We start from the raw sequence: 21,646 nt of genomic DNA, 5'->3' as shown, positions 1-21,646 counted from the left end.
CACTAAAACTTTATGACAGAAATGACTCTGCTAGGAGGACATGATAGATTGGTTTCCTTTGTGTTAGCAAGAAGCGCTCTGTGACAGGAAATGTGGCCAGTGAAGGTTGGGCTGCTGAGAAAACCTCAGATATTTCATATATATATATATATATATATATATATATATATATATATATATATATATATATATATATATATATACACACCAGTTTACATGTTTCTTTCATTGAAACAATGAGCTTCTCTCCTGCATTATCATTCGTTTCATCATGACACTATTATTTTTACGTTGTCATAGGAAATACGTGTCAATATTCCATTTGTAAACAGCAGACATAACTGGTGGTGTCTGGGGTAGTAACTTGGGGCCTAAGTGTTTCTAGTAATTTCTGCCCACATAATACTGCTATAATGTGTTAACACCATACTGACATATAGTACATAGCTCACACAATACTACAAGAGAGTGTGCAAATCACATAGAGTATCAAACAATATTTCCTTGAAGAGCCCACATTATACTGCTATATAGTTCCTACAATATACTGTAATCCAAGCCCCAGATTATACCATCTCTATAGAACCCAGTAGTAATATTTTAGGAGGGCTTCTGCTGTCTACTATTTTCTGGCAACAGTACAAATACAGCCTTCACACTGCAATAAATCCTGCTTGTCCAGTGCTAACTAATACAAACATTCTTAACTCTTTGTACAGGTGGCTTACTACAAGTCACCCAACAAAACACTCAACAAATTTGTTATCCATACAGGTAAATGTCCGCTTTTAAAGTGTCATCCCTCAGGAATAAATCTCCCATCAGAGCGTCAGGTTTCTCTTAGCCTTACTAGTTTTAAGGCTCAGTGAAAAGATGTCTTCAGCACCTGTGCTGATTTGAACTAGTCTGAAAGAGTACCTGTCATCAAACCATATTTTCTCAACTAACTCAGATTATATACCCTAACTACTCCTAACACCCCTCCTGCTTAACCCCTTAAGGACGCAGGACGTAAATGTATGTCCTGGTGAGATGGTACTTAACGCACCAGGACGTACATTTACGTCCTGTGCATAACCGCGGGCATCGGAGCGATGCCCGTGTCATGTGTGGCTGATCCCGGCTGCTGATCGCAGCCAGGGACCAGCCGGCAATGGCCGACGCCCGCGATCTCGCGGGCGTCCGCCATTAACCCCTCAGGTGCCGGGATCAATACAGATCCCAGCATCTGCAGCAGTGCGCGATTTGAATGAATGATCGGATCGCCCGCATTCCCGCTGCTACGGGGATCCGATCATTCATAACGCCGCACGGAGGTCCCCTCACCTTCCTCCTTCCGGCTCCCAGCGTCTCCTGCTCTGGTCTGTGATCGAGCAGACCAGAGCAGAAGATCATCGAAAACACTGATCTGTCCTATGTCCTATACATAGAACAGATCAGTATTAGCAATCATGGTATTGCTATGAATAGTCCCCTATGGGGACTATTCAAGTGTAAAAAAAAATGTAAAAAAATGTAAAAGTAAAAGTAAAAAAAAAGTGAAAAATCCCCTCCCCCAATAAAAAAGTAAAACGTCCGTTTTTTCCTATTTTACCCCCAAAAAGCGTAAAAAAAATTTTTTATAGACATGTTTGGTATCGCCGCGTGCGTAAATGTCCGAACTATTAAAATAAAATGTTAATGGTCCCATACGGTGAACGGCATGAACGAAAAAAAATTAAAAAAAAGGCCAAAATTCCTACTTTTTTAATACATTTTATTAAAAAAAATATATAAAAAATGTATTAAAAGTTTTTATAAGCAAATGTGGTATCAAAAAAAAGTACAGATCATGGCGCAAAAAATGAGCCCCCATACCGCTGCTTATACGGAAAAATAAAAAAGTTAGAGGTCATCAAAATAAAGGGATTATAAACGTACTAATTTGGTTAAAAAGTTTGTGATTTTTTTTAAGCACAACAATAATACAAAAGTACGTAATAATGGGTATCATTTTAATCGTATTGACCCTCCTAATAAAGAACACACATAATTTTTACCGTAAATTGTACGGCGTGAAAACGAAACCTTCCAAAATTAGCAAAATTGCGTTTTTTGTTTTAATTTCCCCACAAAAATAGTGTTTTTTGGTTGCGCCATAGATTTTATGATATAATGAGTGATGTCATTACAAAGGACAACTGGTCGCGCAAAAAACAAGCCCTCATACTAGTCTGTGGATGAAAATATAAGAGTTATGATTTTTAAAAGGCGAGGAGGAAAAAATTAAAATGTAAAAATTAAATTGTCTGAGTCCTTAAGGCCAAAATGGGCTGAGTCCTTAAGGGGTTAAAAAGCTCTGTGGCCTCACCATGCCCAGCACGCACTTCATGAGTTTGATCTCCTGCCAGGCTGGGAGGAGACCAAACTAACTGTTTGACTTGTGCAGGAAACAGAACAGAGCCACCTAGTGGCCGTTTTTCAATCACATTAACAAGATATCAAGGTTGAGCAAGTTAATAGCAAAGTGTCTTATAATTACATAAGGAACAATATATTAAAAGTTTAGTTTGGTGACAGGTACTCTTTAAAAACAGAACTGGCCCAGAAAGTGTCATGTACAAACAGAGCATTATAGGAATGTTGTATCATAAACTGGGGCAGAGTTGGTCAAGCAGTCAGGACTTGGACAGACACAAGAACTGGTGCTGCTGACTTAGGCCCCTGTAATGTTAATGCCCAGGGTCACTCTCTTTATGGTGTCTGTCCCTAGGTAAGTTAGTGTCATTCTCCAAGTGTTTCAACTATAAGCTTCTGTATCATTATGTAAAATAGTGGGGAAATTAATGGAAACCCTACTAAAGGATAGCATTGTGGAACATCTAAAATCCCATGGTTTGCAATATGAAAAACTATTGTTGAGTGGATTAGACAGTGGCTGAGTAACAGACAACAGAGGGTTGTAGTCAATGGAGAATATTCAGAGCAAGGTCTTGTCACCAGTGGGGACCTCAGGGATCTGTACTGGGACCAATATTGTTTAATATCTTCATTAGTGATATTACAGAAGGTCTCGATGGTAAGGTATGTATTTTTGCTGATGACACAAAGATATGTAACTGGGTTGATGTTCCTGGATGGATACGCCAAATGGAAAAGGATTTAGGCAAACTAGAAAAATGGTCAGAACTCTGGCAACTGAAATTTAATGTGGATAAGTGCAAGATAATGCACCTGGGGCGTAAAAACCCTCAGGCAGAATATAGAATATTTGACACAGCCCTGACCTCAGTATCTGAGGAAAGGGATTTAGGTGTAATTATTTCAAATGACTTAATGGTAGGAAGACAATGTAAGAGAGCAGCAGGAAACGCTAGCAGAATGCTTGGATGTATAGGGAGAGGTATAAGCAGTAGAAAGAGAGAAGTGCTCATGCCTCTGTACAGAACACTGGTGAGACCTCACTTGGAGTATTGTGCGCAGTACTGGAGGCCGTATCTCCAGAAGGATATAGATACTCTAGAGAGAGTTCAGAGAAGATACTAAACTAGTACATGGATTGCAGGATAAAACTTACCAGGAAAGGTTAAAGGACCTTAACATGTATAGCTTGGAAGAAAGAAGAGACAGAGGGGATATGATAGAGACTTTTAAATACATAAAGGGAATCAACACGGTAAAGGAGGAGAGCATATTTAAAAGAAGAAAAATTACCTCAAGAGGACATAGTTTTAAATTAAAGGGGGAAAGGTTTCTGCAGTAATATAAGGAATTATGAATTCGGGTAGAAAAGCAGACATGGTGCACATCTACAATCTTGTATAATGATCTGATTGCTTCTCAGCATAATATCAAAAACTAACAGGTTGTTAGTATACATTTTTGATCAAAAAGTACAAGCCCACTCGCCACGTCAAGGCCACCTATCCAGAGTGGGTCCCTAACGTCCCTAGCATAAAATGGCGCAGCACCGGGCGGCGACCACCACCGCCGCGACGCCAATGCCCACAGGGGGGAGCGACCCACCGGCAGAGCAGCCCCAATGCCACTCAAACCAGTCTATGAGCCGCACCCTCCCGCAGACACGGCGCCACGGCAGCAACGGACACCGCACAGCACCACACCAGTGTGAACAGGGATGTAATAGCTCACTTACCAAGCTCTCCCAGTCAGACTGGGAGGCAGCTAGGAAAGAAATGGCCCATGTGCAGCTAACTACTGCTTATATAGGGTTGGGCTGAGGGGGTGGGGAAGAGTGCAGCACATGTTAAAACAAAGAAAAAGGAGGGGATAGAATCACAGTGTGAATTCGGGTAGAAAAGCAGACATGGTGCACATCTACAATCTTGTATAATGATCTGATTGCTTCTCAGCATAATATCAAAAACTAACAGGTTGTTAGTATACATTTTTGATCAAAAAGTACAAGCCCATATAAGGAATTATTACTTTACTGAGAGAGTAGTGGATGTATGAAATCGCCTTCCTGCAGAAGTGGTCGCTGCAAATACAGTGAAGGAGTTTAAACATGCATGGGATAAGCATAAGGCTATCCTTCATATAAGATAGGGCCAGGGACTATTCATAGTATTCAGATTATTGGGCAGACTAGATGGGCCAAATGGTTCTTATCTGCCGACACATTCCATGTTTCTATATTTGCATATCTGGAATAATGAAGATAACGGGTGAACGGCAGGGCGGATTCAGGCATGGTAGGCATCATATTGATCAGTGTCCCCTGCACTGCCAGCCATTACCTCTGGTTAGTGCCAGAGGGGGGGGGGGGGGATTTGCTGACAGTTTTCCTTTAAGCATGCATGGGCTAGGCATAAGGCTGTCCTTCATATAAGATAGGGCCAGGGACTATTGATAAGATTCAGATTATTGGGCAGACTCGACTGAATTGTCAATGTGACAGGTTCCCTTTGAAGGGGTTAAACAGATTTGTAAATTACTTCTATTTAAAAATCTTAATCCTTCCAGTAATTATCAGCTGCTGTATGCTCCACAGGAAGTTCTTTTCTTTTTGAATTACCTTTGTCTGACCACAGTGCTCTCTGCTGACACCTCTGTACATTTTAGGAACTCTCCACAGTAGAAGAGGTTTGCTATGGGGATTTGCTCCTACTCTGGACAGTTCCTAAAATGGACAGAGGTGTCAGCAGAGAGCACTGTGGTCAGACAGAAAAGAAATCCAAAAATAAAAAAATTTCCTCTGTAGTATACAGCCATTAATAAGTAATAGTAATAGCCATTTAATAGAAGTAATTTACAAATCTGTTATCCAGCAGCAGCAATGTCCGGACCACGGAAGCTTGGAGCTTACGTGTTTGTGACATCACACCACGTCCCCTCCATTCACTTCCATGTCCCTCCATTCACACCACACCATGTCCCCTCCATTCATGTCTATGGGAGGGGGCGTGACGGCTACTGCGTAGCCGTCACGCCTCCTCCCATAGACATGAATGGAGGGGGCATGGCGGCTGTAGTCGCCAGTCATCCGGCACAGAGCAGAGATCACTTCATGCATGGGTGAGTAGGTTTCCGTGCCAGAGAAAGTGGGGTCCTTTGGATAGGGGATAAGATGTTTTTCGGTGGAGTACCCCTTTAAGCCAAATAGGCATGCTGCCAGAGCAACACTGTATAAATGGGCAAACCTTTTTGACAGGTTGCAAAAATGTGATGTGAACATAGCCTTAGTGCACCATTTTTATTCTAAGGTCAACCACTAAAACGTTTTTCATGTCAAAGGTGTCCAGATCCTTTATGGTGTTAAAATTTAAAGAGAAGCTGGTGACCTTTTATATGATACACAGTATGTGCAGTGAGGTGAGGTTGACTTGTTCAGTTTCAGTTCTGTCAGACTGAGGATCAGATTATTTCTCAGAAACCCTAGAATTGTAGTTTCAAATAAAATAACCTTTAAATAGATAATGTTCACAGATTACATATGGAATAAAAGAGACGTCCGGGAAAAGGTGACTCTACTTTTTTTTTTACATAATGATGTGGTAATATCATCTAAGGAAATATAAGAAGAGCATAAGCTTGCTATATACTGTATACATTACGCAGTCTTAAAATGTTGTGTGGAGACCCCCCCCCCCTCTTCTCATGATACAAGGTCAAGTAATGCGACTAGGTTCATACAGCACCTAAAGAGTAGTGCCATATACATAGTATAAATAGGTTGTCAGCACTCCATGGATGGTGGTGTACGTGGAGGTAGGTATATGTAGAAAAATCACGGTCTTAAAATGTTGTGTGGAGGACCCCTCTCTTCTCATGATACAGGGTTAAAGGGGTACTCCGCCCCTAGACATCTTATCCCCTATCCAAAGGATGGTGGATAAGATGTCTGATTGCGGGGGTCCCCTCGCTGGGGACCCCCGTATTCTACCATGCAGCACCCACCTGTAACGGCTTCCGGAACCGCTGGAGGCCCTCAGGCTAATACCATCCCGACCATGGGGACGAAAGATCGCGGGACCCCCGCGATCAGACATCTTATAAGATGTCTAGGGGCGGAGTACCCCTTTAAGTAATGCTACCAGGTTCATACAGCACCTAAACAATAGAGCCATATACAGAGATCAATAGTATAGATAGATTGTCAGCACTCCGTGGGTGGTGGTGCATATGGAGGTATAGGTATAAGTAAAAAAGTCACGGTCTTAAAACAATGAGTGGAGACCCCTCTCTTCTCATGACACAGGGCCAAGTAATGCTACCATGTGAAAATAAAATAGAAAAAAGGTGCGCTCCTAGTGCAATATGATCAGGTGCGAATACTTCATTTTTTAATGCAACCCTGCTTATGGGATGATGTGATGGTGAGGGTACAACTCCTTTGCTTGCCCGTAGACTCGCTGGGTTGTGAGGGATCTGTATGCAAGATGGGCAGCAGCCTCCATGTCCTCCCGATACTTCCAAGGGCAAGTTTCGGGAGGACATGGAGTAAAGAATCCTATTAGTAATGGAGGGGGTATGGAAAAAATCTCCAAAATGGACGGAACTCCCAAAAGAAAACCAAGCACTTATAGTTAAAAGTACTCTTAATTTTATTATTCAAATTGTGCAACACAAATTTTGAACCCGGCTGGGTTCTTCATCAGGCAAATGAAGGAAAGAGAGAGTACATGTGCGGGAAAAAATCCTAATTTATTTACTTCTGGTTGACCGGGTCAATGTCCGTCCAACAAAATAATAAGTATAACACTTAGATATCGGTAAATCAAAACAACAGCATATAAATAAAAACATAAATGAAGCAAAAACAGCATATAAAAAGAATCAGATAAAGGTTTGGTTGCTATGGACCTATTAGCCTGATGGATAAACAGATATATAGAACCGGCTCCACTAGGTGGATGAATATAGAACTGGCTACAATGGACAATAAGCAATGCCCATATGGGCAATCCAGGTTTTACCAGTATAATAATTATATTGCCTCATGGCTGACTTCAATTGGCAGTAGCTGTTTGCCAGAGCGAAGGCTTCAATTATCGGCCACTACTGTGTGGAGAGTTACTTGGTAATATTAACCCTTCTATATATATGACCGGAGTAAGTCCGGAGTAAGTGCCCGAAAGAGAGCATTAACAACACTGGTAGGTAAAGGACTTGACAACAAAAATACTTGAATAATATAATAAAACTAGACTTAAAGGGGTATTCCAGGAAAAAAAAAGTTTTATATCAACTGGCTCCAGAAAGTTAAACAGATTTGTAAATTACTTCTATAAAAAAAATCTTAAATGGGCACTGTCATGAAATTTTATATGTTGTAGTACTTAATTACTACAACATATCTCTAATATACTTTAATTAAAAAACGTGATTTTAAAACTGTTTAAAATCACTTTTAAATTCGGCCATTAGGGGTCGCCCTTTTAGTGGCCGAATGCATTCGGCAGTGACGTCACTAGTGAATTTCGACTCATTGAAGCCTGGCAATGAGTCGGAATTTTCTCACTGCGGTGCTTGATTCCGCCTGTCAATGAAACAGGCTGGAGCGAGCGCTGAGTACAGAAGAAGCGCACATTGGCTCCCCTGCTCCCTGGCCTTGCACGCCGGCCCCGCCTCCCGGCATCCCGTCGCTGCTGTCCAGCCTGTCGCTGCCCGACGCTGCCATCGCTGCACTGTTCTGATATGCCTGGGGGGTTGGGGGGGGGGTGTTCGGGTAGTGGGGTTCAGGGGAGGGGAAGCGGGGTTCAGGGGAGGGGGGAGCGGTTGCGCCGCGGCCATGTATTGTTTTTAACACAGGGTGCCTCCAGTTTTTCCCCACTACAACTCCCAGCATGCCCTGACAGCCAATAGATGTCAGGGCAAGCTGAGAGTTGTAGTGGGGAAACAGCTGGAGGCACCCTGTGTAGATGAACTAAGGGCGGAAGTCAGCCCCAGCAGGCATCAGTGCCGTCACGCCTGCTGGGGAAGTCTGCCTGGTAGTGAGCACACTACCAGGCAGACAAAACTGCATTTTTTATATAGTAAAAAAAAAAAATTAGGCAGGGAGGAGGTTAGGGATAGATGGGAAATAGGCAGGGACAGAGAGGGGAAAAAAAAGGGATGGTGGGAGCCACCCTTTAATCCTTTGAATAATTATCAACTGCTGAAGTTGAGTTGTTATTTTCTGTCTGGCAACAGTGCTCTCTGCTGACATCTCTGCTTGTCTCGGGAACTGCACTGAGTTGAAGAGGTTTGCTATGGGGATTTGCTTCTAAACTGGCGGTTCCCGAGACACGTGTCATCTTAGACAGAAAAGAACAACTCAACTTCAGCAGCTCATTAGTACTAAAAGGATTAAGATTTTTTAATTGAAGTAATTTACAAATCTGTTAAACTTTCTGGAGCCAGTTGATATATCAAATAAAGTTTTTTCCTGGATAACCCCTTTAAAGGGTTATTCCACCCGTACACATGAATAGAGGGGATGTGTCGGGACATCACGCCTCTAGTCCCGGAAACTCAGAGGTTTCTAGAGCAGCAGCCTGGCACAGAATGCCGGGTGTTGCACGGAGATCACGGGGGGGGGGACAGATAGGGGATAAATTATCTATGGGTAGAATACCCCTTCTAACAGGAAATGTGCGGACTATAGGACCAGTATATTAGATACATTTTAGCACTTTCTTTTATATTATGGTCTTAAGAATTTCATTTAGACCTCTAGGCGCAACTGTGAATAATTTTTTTTAATGACCCGGTCAAACGGAAGTTAATCAATTTGGTGTTCTAAATTTTTGCGCATGTACCATCTCTTTCATTCAATTCTTTTGGGGCATATGAATGGCTCTTATAATGAATTTGGATGGCTCCTAAAATGAATGCCCGCTATCTTGTTAGGCTGAATAGTGTACAAAGATGTTCCCATCCCCACCATTGGAATGTAACGGCAATATTCACTCTGTAATTATATATTTATGCAAATATCCCAAAACATTTACCAATATTTATCTTTTACAGTAAACAAACTTCTGGTTTCTAAAAAAAAACTGCTCATAAATATTTTCTGAAAACTTACTAAATTGTGCCCCACAGAAGGAACACAACAGAATTTCTTCATTTATAATATTAGCACTTGTTGTTTATGGAAATTTCCTGCTACCTGCTTGAGGCTCAGCTCGCGAGATCTAACGCTCTTGTGTGAGATGAATCATCCCAGACACGTGTGTGCGGGGGAATTCTTATATGAATTGCTGAAGCAGGAGGAAATATGGCCACTCGCTCGAATACTTCTGTTTTCTTCTGTTTGGTTAAAGTAGTTTTGATGTTTCCATTCATTTTTTAATAGCAAGCGTCAATATTTTTCATTTATTTTAATGTTTTTTTTATAGGATTTTTATATATTAAAGGGGTATTCTTGGCAAAAACATTTTATCCCCTATCCAAAGGATAGGGGATAAGATGTCTGATCGCGGGGGGCCTGCTGCTGAGACCCCCTGCGATCTCCCTGTAGCACCTGCATTCTATGCGGGACTGCGTCTCTAGTTTTGGAAACCTCCGGGTTTCCGGGACTGGGAACTTGATGTCACGCCACACCCCCTCCATTCATGTCTATGGGAGGTGGCGTGACTGCCGTCACGCCCCCTCCAATGGACATGAATGGGGGGGGCATGGCGTGATGTCACATCCCCAGTCCTGGAAACCTGGAGGTTTCCAAAACTGGAGATTCAGGTTTCCGAAACTGGAGGTGCTGCAGGGAGAACGCAGGGGGTCTCAGCAGCGGCCCCCCGCGATCAGACATCTTATCCCCTATCCTTTGGATAGGGGATAAAATATTTTTGCCCGGAAAACCCCTTTAATTCATCCATGTGAATTAAAGGAGAAAGTTTTATTTAGCTGTGCACTTTTAAAGACAACATGTGACCTCCCCTGTCCCATCTTGTGTTGCAAATACTTGAATGTCCTATGAAGTAACAAACAAAAATTCTTAGAAATATATGAATACATTGACACCATGGTGTTACCATTCTTCTTCTCTATAGAATTACAATGTGGTGATCTAGGAGATTTGTAATGTAGGTCAAGGATAAGGGTAGTAGTCCCTAATGCGTCACATGGCTTGAGTGTTCTAACCCTTTGGTCCTCCATGGATCCAACCAACACCAAGCTGTTCCCCTTACACAAAGCCCCGGAAAAAGTTTTTTGATAGCCAGAGTTTGTTATCAGAAATAAGACATTTTATTGGGCTTTACTTCTTATTAGAGATTTCTTTAGTGCAGGCTTATATGTCTACTTTCGTACTTTCTTAATCTTGTACTTGAATAAGACTTCTGTAGATATAAACTAACTTTGTTGCACTAGCTCAGTGTCCTAAGTTACTGTGCTTACTGTTATAGGGGTACTCAGCCCCTAGACATCTTATCCCCTATCCAAAGGATAGAGGATAAGATGTCTGATCGCGGGGGTCCCACCGGTAGGGACCCCCGTGATCTCGACTGTGGCACCCCAGACATCGGGTGCATGGAGCGAACTTCGCTCCATGCCAGATGACTGGCGATGTGGGATGGAGGCTCGTGACATCACAGCCATGCCCCCTCAATGCAAGTCTATTGGAGGGGAATTGACGGCCGTCATGCCCCCTCCCATAGACTTGCATTGAGGGGCGTGGCTGTGACGTCACAAGCGGGGCGTGGATGTGACTTTATGAGAGTCCGACGCTGCATCCAACGCTCTTAATGAAAGCTAGGTGCAGCAGGGAGTTCGTGGTGGTCCCCAGTGGCGGGACCCCCACAATATCCTTTGGATAGGGAATAAGATGTCTAGGCGTGGAGTACCCCTTTAAGGATCTTCATTAGGGAAGGTGGTGAACTGTGGTAAATGTGTAGAACCTCCCACCACTTACATATTATAGCCAATGCTGACACACATCATCTTAGGTGCATCCAGGAGTAGTCCACTGACTTAGCGGTATGTAATTGGACTGGGACTGGATGCAGTTGGCACCCAGTATTCTTTTGCTATGGAGTCGTTGAATACCTTCTCTCCAATGCTACCCCTATTCTTGTACTTCTTTCTTTAGAGCTATTTTACCCTTGCGGCGGGACTTGCTAGGCCAATTGTCTTGGATTTTCACTTGTAGATAGGACTAAGGAATTAAGATCTATTTGTTTAAGGTGTGCCTGACTTTAACTACACCTAAAGCTTCCGATTGCAGTCTCCTTTGGGGTGTGACAGGGGATACAGAGCAATCTGTGCACCTCTGAGTAAAGTCGCAACTTGACTAACCAGAGAAACGGTTTCCACCTCCAATCCCTGGCTAGGGAGGTAGAGTTGGAACAATTTCTGCATTTATTGGACAGGAGCTTGGACATTTGATCATATTCTGCCATTCAAAATTTTTTTTGCTTTAACTTTAACCCTCTACATGCTGCTAGAATCTCAGTGTATTCATGTTTTACCATAAATACAAGAATATATGTGCAATGTAAGAAAACACAGCTATATAGGCCTTCAGCACTTTCAACAGACAAATTACCATCTAGCAAAGTTTACAATACTACAGCCAGGGGACTTAAAGGAGTACTCCACCCCTATATATCTTTTCCCCTATCAAAAGGATAGGGGAGAGGATGTCTGATGTGGGGGTCCCGCCGCTAGGGACCCGCGTGATCTCCTTGCTGCACCCGACGTTCGTTTAGAGCATTGGGTTCAGCGCCTGAGGCTCGTGACATCATGGCCGCAACCCACTCATGACTTCACGGCCACGCCCCCGCAATGCAAGTCTATGGGAGAGGGCATGATGGCCATCACGCCCCCTCCCATAGACTTGCATTGAGAGGGCATGGCTGTGACATCACGGGCGGGGCGTGACATTGATGTCATGAGCCTCCGCCCCACATTGCCAGTCATCCAGTGCAGAGCGAAGTTCACTCCGTGCACCAGATGTCTAGGGTGCCGCAGCCGAGACAGCGGGGGATCCCCAGCGGCGGGACCCCCGCCATCAGACATCTTATCCCCTTTCCTTTGGATAGGGGATAAGATGTCTAGGGGTGGAGTACCCCTTTAAGTTTGGCCTAGCTACCCCTTTTTCCAGGAAATAGGACCTTAGACAACTGCCCATTTTACTATTTTTCAATCGCAAGAATGGCAGTTAACACTTAAATGTGAATAGAACCATAAGTGAAAATAAAAAGCAGGTATTCTGGTCATCAAAAATATGTAAAGGGCCAATGGGGGGCTCTGATCTCCACTGTGATCGGCATCTATGAAGCTTCCTATTCAAAGAATGCAAACAGAGATCTTGTAAACAGGTTTTTTTTTGTTTGTTTGTTTTTTTTTCACAGCAAAAACCAAAATTGATCAAACTTGGCCTGACAACATATTTAGTGTAAAGAAGAAAGTTTCCGTTTTTTATTTATTAAACAGTAGTGAAACAAAAAAGAATGTTAGTAGAGTTGTAAATCCATATAAATCCACTGGAGAGATTACCAATAATGACAACTTTTTTTTTTTTTTTTTGCATAAGATCCGATCCCCAGTCAGAAGGCATTAAGGTGTCTGTAAATGAAAGATTTAGTCAGAATGCAGGAGATAAGTAGATACCCACAGGTTTGGGAAGAGGCGCATTAAACCGGCAGCGTCTGCGGAGTGCTCACATCTCATGCATGAAATGAGAACATTTTCAAAGATGAAAGAAAATAATCTCCTGCTTTTGGCTTTGATGAAAATATTACTCAGATGTCATATACTTCCCATGTTTTATTTTAGCTTTTGTACTAATTTGTTTTTTGCTTCTTCATATTTCATGTGTGAAAAAACAAAAACAACTTTTTTTTTTCAAAAGAGAACATCTACATAAACCCTGAAAAAGAATCTATTTATTATTTTCGGCAATGAATTGCAATATTTTAGACTGCCTTTATTGTATGTTTAGATCTCTCCTTGGAAGGTAATAGGTTGCTTATGAGAACTGCCCCAAATCATCCTGTACCAGTGATATATGAGCAGTTTTCTTCTATATATGTTGTGTCCCGGTACAGAACATGGTTCTGTACAATCCTAAAGTCCCCTCAGGTAGAGTCCCTCAAGTCCACAGGGCTCTCCTGCAGAATCCCCTAGGTCAGCGGTCTTCAAACTGTGGCCCTCCAGATGTTGCAAAACTACAACTCCCAGCATTCCCAGACAGCCGTTGGCTGTCCGGGCCTGCTGGGAATTGTAGTTTTGCAACATCTGGAGGGCCACAGTTTGAAGACCACTGCCCTAGGTCATTATTATGGTTTCTATTGTACATTATGTACATTTATTATAGGTATTGTACAGTGAATACAAACTATGTGTAAAGGTTATTAAGATGTTTAATCCCTTAAAGACTCAGCCCATTTTGGCCTTAATTACATTTTTTACGTTTTAATTTTTTCTCCCTCGCCTTCTAAAAATCTTAACTCTTTTATATTTTCATCCACAGACTAGTATGAGGGCTTGTTTTTTGTGCGACCAGTTGTCCTTTGTAATGACAACCAAAAAACACTATTTTTGTGGGAAAATTAAAACGAAAAACGCAATTTTGCTAATTTTGGAAGGTTTCGTTTTCACGCTGTAAAATTTACGGTAAAAATGACGTGTGTTCTTTATTCTGAGGGTCAATACGATTAAAATGATACCCATTATTACATACTTTTCTATTATTGTTGCGCTTAAAAAAAATCACAAACTTTTTAACCAAATTAGTACGTTTATAATCCCTTTATTTTGATGACCTCTAACTTTTTTATTTTTCCGTATAAGCGGTGATATGAGGGCTCATTTTTTGCGCCATGATCTGTACTTTTTTTTTATACCAAATTTGCATATAAAAAGTTTTGAATACATTTTTTATAATTTTTTTTAATAAAATGTATTAAAAAAGAAGCAATTTTGGACTTTTTTTTTTTACGTTCACGCCGTTCACCGTACGGGATCATTAACATTTTATTTTAATAGTTCGTACATTTACGCACTGATTTACTTTTTTTTTACACTTGAATAGTTCCCATATAGGACATAGAACAGATCAGTGTTATCGGCTATCTTCTGTTCTGGTCTGCTCAATCTCAGACCAGAGCAGGAGACGCCGGGAGCCGGAAGGAGGAAGGTGAGGGGACCTCCGCGCGGCGTTCTGAATGATCGGATCCCCGCGCGATCCGATCATTCATTGAAATCGCGTACTGCCGCAGATGCCGGAATCTGTATTGATCTGTCGGCCATTGCCGGCGGGTCCCTGGCTGCGATTAGCAGCCGGAATCAGCCGCGCATGACACGGGCATCGCTCCGATGCCCGCGGATATGTACAGGACGTAAATGTACGTCCTGGTGCGTTAAGTACCACCGCACCAGGACGTACATTTACGTCCTGCGTCCTTAAGGGGTTGAACAGTATTGGACCTTCCTAAGGTCATGTGATCTGTCATGTGATATGTGATCACCTGATACCCAGAGTTCCAAGGCACAGGTAACCACAGGCAACCAGCTACCAATGGGCTTTAGTCCAGCCCCCTGATATATAAGGGGCTGTAGTCTCTACACCTAGGTCTCTTAGTTCCTGCTCTCTTAGAAGCAAGCACAAGTCCTGTACAAGTTACATCCAGTCCAGCTAGGCCAAAGCCTACAAGTCTGCAGCCACATCTAATCTGTAAGTCTTCTATGTCTACAAGTCAAGTCTCTACTGTTCCTACCAAAGTGATAACAGTAGCACAGTGGCCGCATCATCATTATTACTACTACAAGTCCAAGCAAGCCTGAGAGGTTCCCTGTGTCCCGGTCAACTCTGTGGAAGTTGGCTATCTGTAGGAAACGTTATACTGCCTTCCTCAGTAAAGTTCCAGTTGCATCAAAACCTGCCTTGAACTTTCATTTAATATATGCCGTTTCTGGGTTGGTTGTCAGCAGTGCTCTATGCCATACAACTACATCCTGGCGTCACGAACACTAGGGGTTAACAACATCTTGCTTCAGGGGTTAATGCCATCTGATCCCACCACCTACACCGCTACACCCCGTGGTCCCGCCATACACCGTGGGTCACCACATTTACAGCAGTGTTCCCCAACCCGTGGCTCTCCAGCTGTTACTAAACTACAACTCCCAGCATGGCCTGACAGCCTTCTTCATTCATGAGCCACAGGATTGGGAACACTGATTTAGGGTCATGTGATCACCAGCCTGACCCACAGAAAATCACCTACCATTTTCCATGTTTCCCAACCAGTTTGTCTCCATCTGTTGCAAAACTAAAACTCCCAGAATACTGGGAGTTGAAGTTTTTGCAACAGCTGGAGGCACACTGGTGGAGGAACATTGTTTTATACTTGATGATAATTCTTCAAACAAAACTGCAGTTTTCTCTTTGAGGAGCCACCAGACATACTGTATGGTACAACCTGAAGGGAATTTTATCAGGACGTGAAATATCACAGATGTAGGTGTTCCATAGTAACCTACTGTATGATTCTCAGGCTAAGTTATTTTCAACCTTATTTTCAGACATTTTTGTGTTCATACAGTTTTTTTCTCTCATTTTTTTCCCTTTGGCCTTTTTTTCAGGCATTTGTGGCTCAAAATGCTCCTCGCTATTCCTGTGAATACTGCGCTACCGGGCACGGCCCATTGACAGAAAATAGACTATTTCTGGACAAAAAAAGAAGTTGTGGAGAGGAACTCACACAGATAACTTCCCCCTGTAACTTCATTAAAATAGCACATACAGTATATAAGTAATCCAGAACATAAGAAGATAATTTAGAGGCACTGGGAGCGGGTGCATCACTTTCTATGTTAAACACTGGATCTTCTTCAGTACAGTACATGTAGAGAGCAGTACAATACATGTAGAAAGCAGTACAGTACAAGTAGTACAGGTAGAGAGCAGGTACAGTGCATGCAGTACAGATGCCCTATTTTGCCAAAAACAAGACAGTGTCTTATATTATTTTTTAAAAAAAGGGAAAAGTATTACCTGTATAGTAGTTGTTATCACAAACCAGCATAACTGCCCCCTCCACCACCTCACCAGACATCCCCCCCCCTTTACCAGCCCTCCCTCACCAGACATTCCCCCCCCCCCCCCACAGGCAGCCCTGTGTGTCTGTGCCACTTCCACACACATTGCCCGACTCCTGCCTCACTCACTCTGTCAGTCTTTGAGTCACAGTCAGACTCCGTCCAGGCAGAGAGAGCAGCAGATGGCAGCTGGTCCTGGTGGTGGCGTGGGCTCTGTGATGACGAGTGATGTCCCCCAGCGCAACGCCAGGCAGGGCCAGTCTTAGGGCATGGCAAACTGGGCAATTGACAAGGGCCACTGTCCTCCAGAGGGTCCCCTGCGGCTGCTACAGCATTTGCAGCTGGGGGAAGCAGTGTAGCCCTGCAACATCGAGGATTGAGCCTCGCTGCAGGGTTAATTTACATAGTGCTGGCAGTGAGAGGCTCATATACTGTTTGTTATGCATGTAAGAATATTGGTCTATGTTTCGTGGTTTTTATTTTGGAACAATATAGCGGTATTGTGTGTGTCTAGCAAATATTGTGTGTCTACAGGGACATACACTTTGTGCTCCTAATCTTTTTACCCTTTCAGTACTCAGCGTTTTTCTATTTTTGCACTTAAGGTTTTTCCTCCTCACCTTCTAAAACCATAACGCTTTCAGATTTCCTACAGACCCATATGAGGGCTTGCTTTATGCACTACCAATTTTTCTTTGCAATGACATCGATCATTTCTCCACAAAATCTGAATTAACTAAATGTAACTGACTTGTTCGGCTTTTGGGGCCCCACTTTTAATTTTGCCCAGGGCCACATTAGGTCTCAAACCGGCCCTGACATCAGTCACTCGTCATCCAGAGAGCTTGCTGCTACCATGAGGTCAGACGCCTTATTTTCTGGGGGGGAAGCCTTATTTTCAGGGGGAGGCTGTTACGCCGAGCGCTCCGGGTCCCCGCTCCTCCCCGGAGCGCTCGCAACTTCCTCGCATTTGCAGCGCCCCGGTCAGACCTGCTGACCGGGTGCGCTGCAATGTCTCTCTCAGCCGGGATGCGATTCGCGATGCGGGAGGCGCCTGCTCGCGATGCGCACCCCGGCTCCCCTACCTGACTCGCTCCCCGTCGGTCTTGTCCTGGCGCGCGCGGCCCCGCTCCTTAGGGCGCGCGCGCGCCGGGTCTCTGCAATTTAAAGGGCCACTGCGCCACTGATTGGCGCAGCAGGCTTGATTAGTGTGTTCACCTGTGCACTCCCTATTTATACATCACTTCCCCTGCACTCCCTTGCCGGATCTTGTTGCCATTGTGCCAGTGAAAGCGTTCCCTTGTGTGTTCCTAGCCTGTGTTCCAGACCTCCTGCCGTTGCCCCTGACTACGATCCTTGCTGCCTGCCCTGACCTTCTGCTACGTCCGACCTTGCTCTTGTCTACTCCCTTGTACCGCGCCTATCTTCAGCAGTCAGAGAGGTTAAGCCGTTGCTGGTGGATACGACCTGGTTGCTACCGCCGCTGCAAGACCATCCCGCTTTGCGGCGGGCTCTGGTGAATACCAGTAGCAACTTAGAACCGGTCCACCAACACGGTCCACGCCAATCCCTCTCTGGCACAGAGGATCCACCTCCAGCCAGCCGAATCGTGACAGAGGCCTTATAGTTCGCCAGTAGACAAAATGTAAAGTAGGCCTTCTTTTCAGGGGATGTGCTACTTTCAGGGAAAGACGGTAGATATCAGTATAGTACACATAGTACAGGTATACAGCAGTAAAGTACACGTACTACAGATAGACAGCAGTATAGTACATATTGTACAGTACAGATAGTACATGTAGGACAGAAAGACAATGGTACAGGACATGTAGAACAGGTAAGTACAGAAAATGTAACTCAGAATTAGATCAATACAGTACATGTAATATAGTTAGGTAGCACAATACAGGTATGGAGAAGTACGGACAGTATCACAGTACATGCAGTACAGGTAGAAAGCAATGTACCACATGCAGCACAAGTAGAGATCAGCACACCACATACAGTACAGGCAGAGATCAGTCCAGTACACACAGAAGCGGTATGTGGTGCCACTGGGGGTGCTAGGAACAGCTGATCACTTTGTGACGCCAGGGCACCATTAGCCCATACACGGTCCAAGGTTGGAGACAGCTTTCCCTGGGCCAGACACGGGGAGTAAAGAAACACACCTATGTCGGGTTACGGATAACTGTCTTTACTGAGCTCATGCAGATGTTATTACAAGCCAAGAGTATGGTACAGAGTGGAGAGGATGCAGTGTAACCCCTTGGAAGCCCTGTTGCAATGCTGGGACTTATGGTGCTTTTCACCCACTGAATTAATACTGACTTGATATGAGACTGAAGATTTTTCCAGGTCGCTAGGGTTTTGGCAAGGTCCTGTGACTTTCTCCGCCAGGGCTTAAGTTTCCTCTGTGTGGGGCGTCCTTGCAGAATGGCTGGATAAGACTTGAGAAGAGATTTGTTCCGGACTTCCTTCAGAGCGTCTCCACATACTGCTCACACCTTTACCACACTTGTGCTCAGTTGAAACTAGACTTATACTTGGGCAACTTCTCTCCCCCCCTACTCTATATAGCTAACAATTTAGGGGTTCCCATTGGTCAGGCAGGGTCACATGGGTTTATACTGCTCCTCACTCTTAAACGTACAACACATAAATAACATATAACACAGTGCATATTAAACATATTATAAACATTGGATAAAGTGCTAGAACAATTGAAACGCAGCGGTCAATCACATAGGGGGTCCCAACACCCATGCCGCAGGTCTGCTTGAGGAGGTCCGCAGCCCACAGGACAGCCTTTGGTGCTGGGATACCACAGGTAGAGAGCAGGAAAGTAAATACAGTACAGTGAAAGTAGAACTTGTTGCAGACCACTTTCAGCGCTCGCAAGATGTCTGACCTTACAGGATTTCTTGTGATTGTCATGTATTTTTTTAGGAAAATATTTCGTTTTTGATTTTATTGTGACCGACATGTGAACAAGTCACTGTGGAGTAAAGTTGAAACACTAAGTGACTGTTATAGTAAGTGTAACTTAGGTGGCATGTAAAGTATGCCCTGACTTATAGAGACTGAGCCTAATAACAGGTATTATATGTCATTATTGAAGCTCAGTTAGCTTCCACTCTGTACGTTGTGCTGCAATTGATGGTTAATAATAATAGTCTTTTGTGCTTGACATAAAATTCTGCACATTCTTCAAATACATAGTACTTAATATAATGTACTGAGCGAGAGAAAGAAAACCTCAAGTATCTCACATACATAACAGAGAACGATACTGTGGACGTGAAGTTTTAAGGAGTTCAGAAACTTATGTGTGGACAAGGTAAAACTTTATATTCAGTCTTCTATAGTTAGAAAAACTGATGCAATAAGTGGAAAGAGAAGAATTATATACAATGTAATAATATAAAATGAAAGCAAAAGACAAAACAAAAGTTAAAGTTTAGCAAAGAGAAAAGAAGCAGCAACTAAGTTCCAGCTGTATTATATTCCAGAGCTGTATTCATAATTCCTCCAATGGTTACTGGAACCTGAATGTAGACATTACGTCACTATGAAATGTTGGGAGATGAGTGCAGCTGTGGACTATAATACAGATTGTAACTCCCAATTGGTATAACTTAAAGGGGTACTTTGCCACTAGACATCTTGGGCCCCCCGCACTCTCCCGCAGCACCCAGCGTACTAAACAAATTCATATCTATGGGAGGGGGCATGTCAGCCGACACGCCCCCTCCCATAGACATGAATGGAGGGGGCGTGGTGTGACATCATGAGGGGCGTGACCGTGACATCGCGACCACTGCCTCCGACAAAATGTTCAGAAAGTAATGTAACGTGTTTACAAAGTCACTCAACTTTTTATGTAGATTCATGTTATATGTAAAATAGAGACTGGGGGAAACAGTATGTTACAGTAAATAGACAGCATGCTGCAATTCTATAAGTACGCTCTAGGGGGAGATTTATCAAAACCTGTGCAGAGGAAAACTTGCCCAGTTGCCCATAGCAACCAATCAGATTGCTTCTTTCATTTTTCACAGGCCTTCATAAAACTGAAAGCAGCAAGCTGATTGGTTGCTATGGGCAACTGGGCAAGTTTTCCTCTGCACAGGTTTTGATAAATCTCCCCCTAGGTTAGCATTTAAAAGCGTTATCCAGGATTAAAAATACATTATTACTTTCATCAAAAAACAGCACCACTCTTGTCCTCAGGTTGTGTGCAGTATTACAACTTGACTCCATCCACTTCAATGGAACGGAGCTGCAATACCACACGCAAACTGAAGACAATTGAGGCGCTGTTTCTGGAAGAAAGCTGTTGTGTATTTTTTATCCAAAATATGCCCTTTAAAGGTGAGCTGCAATACCATACACAAACTGAGAACAAAAGTGGCGCTCCCCGGTATAATACACAAACATAATCATTGCCCAGAATTGTACGTTGTGTGAAAGATTAAGAAGAATGACACTAAAATCAGCGAAATCTAAGGCTGACAGGAAGTGTGTGCATTGCATAACAGCTGCTCGTACAGCGCGGTCGTGTGGTGTCACATCCGATGACTTGAGGAAGCTTGAAATTACACATTTGTGCGCTCGCTGCTCTCCGTGAAGCTGGTGCCTTGTACCTATTTCATGCGCAATGCTAAAAAGAAAGCCCTCAAATGTCTCAGACAAAGAGAAAACCCAAAAGCCAAAGGTAAGAACTTATGTACAAATTCTGTCAAAATTTATAGAACAAAGATGTAGCAGAGCTGAATTCGTCATTACAAAACTATTTGATGCAGTTGATGGTGTTTAACTAGAATTATGGAAGTCAATAAAGATTTAGAGGCAGTTCTGAAAAAACAAAAGCAAGTGCCAAGCCCTGCTGAATTTGTAGGGGATGCTTACGTGTTTGGGCCTCTGTAGCTAAAATATATGCCGTATGCACAATGGCCCTCATTTACTAAGAAAATCGGGTTGTAAGTCTATGTTGCTTTCTTACCCGACTGCTTTTTTCCCCTGGTATTTATTATTATGTCGCATCTTGTTTGTCGCATGTGGGTTTTGTAGGTTTTGGTTTCCAACTCCTCTGAGCTGTCGGGAAAAAATCCACAACAATTCAACAAATTCGGGTTGGAAACCTTAATAAATACGTAGGAAAGCTCAGAAATGTCGG

General features: G+C 43.3%; 1 protein-coding gene across 4 annotated transcripts in view; it reads left to right on the top strand.

The window, feature by feature from the left end:
• SAMSN1 (SAM domain, SH3 domain and nuclear localization signals 1) overlaps nt 1-21,646 on the top strand; it is a 106,388-nt gene that overhangs the window by 25,362 nt on the left and 59,380 nt on the right. The window contains exon 1 of one of the 4 annotated variants that reach the window (XM_056560857.1): nt 20,702-21,184. The exons of 2 other annotated variants lie outside the window; for them this stretch is intronic. In XM_056560857.1, the coding sequence (XP_056416832.1) occupies nt 21,128-21,184 (57 nt within the window). In that variant the 5' untranslated portion in view covers nt 20,702-21,127. Of the gene's footprint in view, nt 1-20,701; nt 21,185-21,646 lie in introns of those variants that run through there. One more of the 4 variants, XM_056560858.1, reaches the window with a different exon arrangement.

This window comes from Hyla sarda, chromosome 2 (genome assembly GCF_029499605.1).
Source record: "Hyla sarda isolate aHylSar1 chromosome 2, aHylSar1.hap1, whole genome shotgun sequence".
Lineage (NCBI taxonomy): Eukaryota > Metazoa > Chordata > Amphibia > Anura > Hylidae > Hyla > Hyla sarda.
This window is presented reverse-complemented; position numbering and strand designations above follow the sequence as displayed.